Raw genomic sequence first — 5,112 nt, 5'->3', positions numbered from 1 at the left:
AACCCATCATTATAACTAGTCTTGGAATTTGGAAGAACACATGGAATTTTGGTCTACAATTAATCACATTCAAGCCTTTCTTGATGGCCAAGAATTCGGCCAAGGGGGGTGGCAAGGTGGAGAGTCTTTTTTTTTGCCTATAAATACCACTCACTTGGTTGAGAGAAAGTACACCACAAAACCTCTCAAAAATTCGGCTACTCCCCTCCACCAAACTCTCCAAAATTTCGGCCAAGGCTAGCAAGGAAGAAGGAAGAAAGTTTCGTGCAGTCAAGTGCTAGAGTTCTACGTCGAGGTGCTGCCGAATTGAAGACAGTATTTGTTGAGATTACGTCGAAGTGCTGCCAAATTTTCGGAAGGAAATTTCTTGTCAAAGTCTGCAAATTTCAAACCCACCTTCGAAAAACTACTGTAAGTGGGCTTTTGTTATGTACTTCGTTTGTATTTTGAAACATTGATATAAATAACGTGACATGCATATTGGTGTGTCCTTTTTTCGAAAATAATGATCTGTTCCATTTAAAACTACGATCGATTATGTGTTCTCTTCTGTGCTTCGAACTTCTTGATTCTGCTGTGTCAGTAGGAAAACTCTGAAATCTGAATATCTAAAAAGTTCTGTCTGTGACTCCCGAATTCTGTTTGCACTGTTACGATTCGAAATTGAAATGGGACGAAAATTGTAGTTCTGTTCTGGTCCCCATTGGTGGGTATAAAACCATGTTCTGTTCTGGCCCCCATTGGTGGGTATAAAACCATGCTCTGGCCTCACCCCTTAGAGGACTAACATATTGGGGACAATTTCACCATGAATATGAGATGAGTAACAGTGTTGTGTTTTGTCTGTTCTGAAATGATCTGAAGTGTTTCTGTTCTGTTCTGAATCATTTGATAAGTTCCGTCTTTTATTCGGTTCGTTTCCGTCTGGTTAAGATAAGAATATAAATTTTGAAAGTTTGTTAAAGAAATGTTTTAAAGATTAAGTTCTATATGTATCTTGGAATCGATTGACCCCCACTTGCTGAGTGTTTCCCAAAACACTCACCCCTTACAAATTTCAGATAAAAATGAAGAACAAATAAATGAGGAGGAGCAGGAAGCTTTATGGGGATGGTGAACGATGATCAAGATCAAGAACCAATTTATCCCTTTTGTTTAGTTTTCCGCATTTCGCAACTCTGATGTATTTATTTCATTGTCATTGTAAGACAATACTGTATTTATGAAAAAGACTGGTTTGATTTGATACGAGGCTTTATTGTTTTCAATATAATTGTTAAACAATGCCGGATGTCACCGATGCTTCGGACACGGGGCGTGACAGTGACAATGTTGATTCTTCCTCTGTTTCCTATATTGGGATATGTGCCTGAGAATCTGTGTGAGAATTTTGAGGAGAGTTTGTGTCTGGTGTTCGAGGAATCTCATGGAGTGGATCACATATGGGAAGAGATTGAGTATCCCACCAAGATTCTGTATCTAGGTTCCGCCCTTGAAGCGAAGGTGGAGGAAAGTAAGGAGTGTTTTCAAGGAAGGTGACATCACGAGAGACGTAGGTCTTCTTTGTGTGTGGGCAATAACATTTATAAGCTTTTTGAGTGGAAGAATAACCAATGAACACAGTCTTCATGGATCGAGGATCAAGTTTACTTCTGTTGTGATTGTGTACATGAATGAAGGTCGTACAACCAAAGGTTTTTAAGGGAAGATTATTTGAAGTAGACACATGTGGATATTTTTTAAGAAGAATGGATACAGGTGTTTCAAAGTCAAGAGTGCGGCTTGGTAAGCGATTGATGAGATAAGCAGCAGTGAGAATGGCATCCCCCCAAAGATACTTAGGAATATTCATGGTGAACATTAGGGCACGTGCGACTTCCAACAAAGGACGATTCTTTCTTTCGGATGCGCCATTTTGTTGAGGAGTATCAACACAAGAGCTTTGATGAAGAATCCCATTATCCAATAGATAATCACCTAGAATGGTATTGAAATATTCTTTACCATTTTCGGTTCTAAGAGTTTGAATATGGGTATGAAATTGAGTTTGAATCATTCTGTGGAAATCTTTGAAAATTTTGCTTGTGTCAGATTTATTATTGATAAGATACACCCACGTGAGTCGAGTATGGTCATCAATGAATGTTAGGAACCATTTTTTTCCATTTTACGTAGCACTTGGTGAAGGACCCTAAAGATCACTATGAATAAGAGAAAATGGAGCGGTTGGTGTATATGTTTTTGGAGGAAAAAAATTACGAGTGTGCTTAGCTAAATGACAAATATCACACTGAAGCAAATCAAGACTTTTATTATTGAATAAAGATGGAAACAATTTTTTGAGATATGAGAAACAAGGATGGCCAAGTCTATGATGCCATAACATTATTTTCCTAATACTAGAATCAGAGAGAGAAGCAACGTGAGACACTCGAGTTGGAAGACAGTCTTGAGGAATCTCTAGGTAGTAAAGGCCATTGTGAATCCTAGCACTGCCAATCGTCTTCCTCGATAGTAGGTCTTGAAATTGACGTGACAAAGGAAAAATTTAGCAATACAATTATTGTCAAGTGTGAATTTACTCACTGAGATTAGATTGCAAGTTAGGGTAGGAACATGGAAGACTGACTTTAGGATGACATCCTTAGATAAACGTATGCTACCAAAACCAGCAACTGGAGTCATTGAACCATTAGCGATTTTCACAGAAGTATGGGCAGAACAAGGTTTGTAAGTGCAAAATAAATTAAAATCGCTAGTCATATGATCAGAGGCCCCGGAATCAACAATCCAAGAACCAATGGAATATGAGCGGAGGGCCAAGAAAAGATTACCAGATTGAGTCATCGAACAAGAACCAACAGTTTTGTTTTGCGGTGGATTAAGTGAGGCCTGGCGGATGAGTCGACAATATTCTTCAATCTGTGCAATCTGCTCATTGGTGAAAGGAACAGAATTTTCTGAGTTTCCAGGTTGTTCTTTAACAGATAGGGCTTGATAACCATGTTGTTCATTCTTTTTCTTGGGCTGCCAATTGGCTGGTTTGCCATAAATCGCCCAGCACTTGTCTTTGGTATGGCCTGGACGTTTACAATGATCACACCAAGGCTTTTTTTGGAAATGTTGGCAAAGAAATGCAGCTTTTTGTGTGGCTAATGCAGACACATCAGGAGCAGATGGTGGGATTGGTGAATCATCAGAAAACATGACTTTTCTTCACATCTCTTCACGTCGAACTTTTGCAAAAGCATCTTCGGGAGATGGAAATGGGTCTCTTGCAACTACCCGACCACGAACATCATCAATATTGCGATTAAGCCCAGCTAGAAAATAAAAAACCCGTTCTTTCTCAAGATTACTCCTGATCTTGATGCTGCAGTCTACACAAGATGAGGAATCATCACAAAACAGGTCCAGTTCTTGCCAAATATCTTGGAGGTCTGAAAAATATTTCGTTACAGATTTTTCCCCTTACTTCATATCCTTCAATTTTGATCGGAGCTCATAGATTTGCGATGCATTTCCAAGGTCGGAATACATACGGTGAGCAGCTCCCACACTTCCTTGGCTGTGTGAAACCATAGACAGCGCCGACTGATTTCAGGCTCCATCGAGTTGATTAGCCAAGCAAGAACAATGGAATTTTCAACCAACCAATTCTTATGTGTTGGGTCAGATTGCGTTGGTGGCTTTAATTCTCCTGTGAGATAACCAAGTTTCCCACGCCCACAAATAACGATTTTTACCGATTGAGCCCACTGAAGGTAATTACGCCCATTTAATTTTTGGGTAGTAATCTGGATTGAAGAAATATCACTATCGGAAAAAGTAGCGACAGACCCAAGAGTTTTTTCTAGAATGGTTTCTTTAGAAGAGACGGATGAATTTGAAGACATATTAGTGTAGGATGTATTGAAACCCTAGTGCTCTGATGCCATGAGAAAAATAGTGAGAGAAAAAACTTGTGTATTTCATTGAAAATAATACATAGATTTATAGTTACAATGGATATATCAAATCCCAACTATTAAGGAGAAACAAATATTAGAAAATATTACCCTACCAAATTTACAGGATTATCATATCCTATAACTTCAATACAACTTATTGATATCAATTTAAATTCCCATCAGATTTATCGTAATCTACACTTTTTAAATTTATGTTCACCATCTGAGCATCAGTGGTGCCTTAAAATGCTTCTTTCGACACCTTAATGGTACACTTGATTATGGCCTTCATCTTCATCATGCCACATCTCTATTTCTTCATGGTTCACTGATGCAGATTGGGCTAGTAAAATTGATGAAATGTACTCCATTGTAGCATATGTCATCTTTCTTGGTCCTAATCCAATCTCTTGGAGCTAAAAGAAATAACAAACCATGGCCTGTTATTCTATAGAAGCAGAATATCGAGCAATTGCTTCTGGTATTTAGAAACTTTAATGGATTCCATCTATCCTTAATGATCTTGGTGTTTTGCTCCCTTGCTCCCTTCCATGCTAGTTATCTATAGAAGCAATAGTGGGGACACATATCTCTGTGCTAACTCAGCCTTTTACTCTCGAGTGAAGTACATTGTTCTCGATTGTCACTTTATGGGATCTAGTTCAGACTTCTTAGTCGTGAATAGGTTAGTTCTATTGTCAATTTGACTAGTTTCATTAATGAAATAAATACTAAATTATACAAGTAAAATGTACATATTAGCATACTTATTAATTTGCAAATAAATTCCAAATTTATAATTTTTATAATTTATAGCTATAGTAAATAGAATTTAAATTTTTTTGTTAGATATAATCAATGACACGCGAGACATTTTTTGTGTAGCAAAAATGAGAGAAAACAAAGTGAAGTAGGATTAACTAAGAGAAAGACTGAAGATATTAATAAATATTTTAGTGAGAAAAATAAAATAGAAACAATTGATAATTTAACGGATACAACTAGAAAATCAACCAACAATAATCTTAAAGAACTTTATTTATCAATAAATGACAGTGAGGATAAAAAGCGATTTGATAAGTGCAATTTTCGCACTTAATTTGTGTTAAGAAAATTCTTGCATTATCCCAGTTTGGAGGCTTTTTTGTTGTTTAGTTTGTGT

General features: G+C 37.2%; 1 protein-coding gene across 1 annotated transcript; it reads right to left on the bottom strand.

The window, feature by feature from the left end:
* Positions 1-3,216: 3,216 nt before the first annotated feature.
* LOC140983907 (uncharacterized) lies at positions 3,217-3,896 on the bottom strand. The gene is made up of 2 exons (XM_073451063.1): positions 3,539-3,896; positions 3,217-3,380 (listed from the first exon to the last, which is right to left on the bottom strand). Exons 1-2 carry the CDS (start codon positions 3,894-3,896, stop codon positions 3,217-3,219), a joined length of 522 nt encoding a protein of 173 aa, XP_073307164.1.
* Positions 3,897-5,112: the final 1,216 nt, after the last annotated feature.

The sequence above is a fragment of the Primulina huaijiensis genome, chromosome 9 (assembly GCF_012295235.1).
Source record: "Primulina huaijiensis isolate GDHJ02 chromosome 9, ASM1229523v2, whole genome shotgun sequence".
Classification (NCBI taxonomy): Eukaryota; Viridiplantae; Streptophyta; class Magnoliopsida; order Lamiales; family Gesneriaceae; genus Primulina; species Primulina huaijiensis.
The sequence above is the reverse complement of the archived record's forward strand: the minus strand, read 5'-3'. Positions and strand labels throughout refer to the sequence as shown.

What these genes read in the sequence shown, in the direction of transcription:
- LOC140983907 (XM_073451063.1), bottom strand. Translation starts at nt 3,896, where the DNA reads ATGTCTTCAAATTCATCCGTCTCTTCTAAAGAAACCATTCTAGAAAAA. An exon ending in GTGGGAGCTGCTCACCGTAT is followed by an intron (nt 3,381 to 3,538) that starts GTATTCCGACCT and finishes CATCTTGTGTAG; the next exon opens with ACTGCAGCATCAAGATCAGG.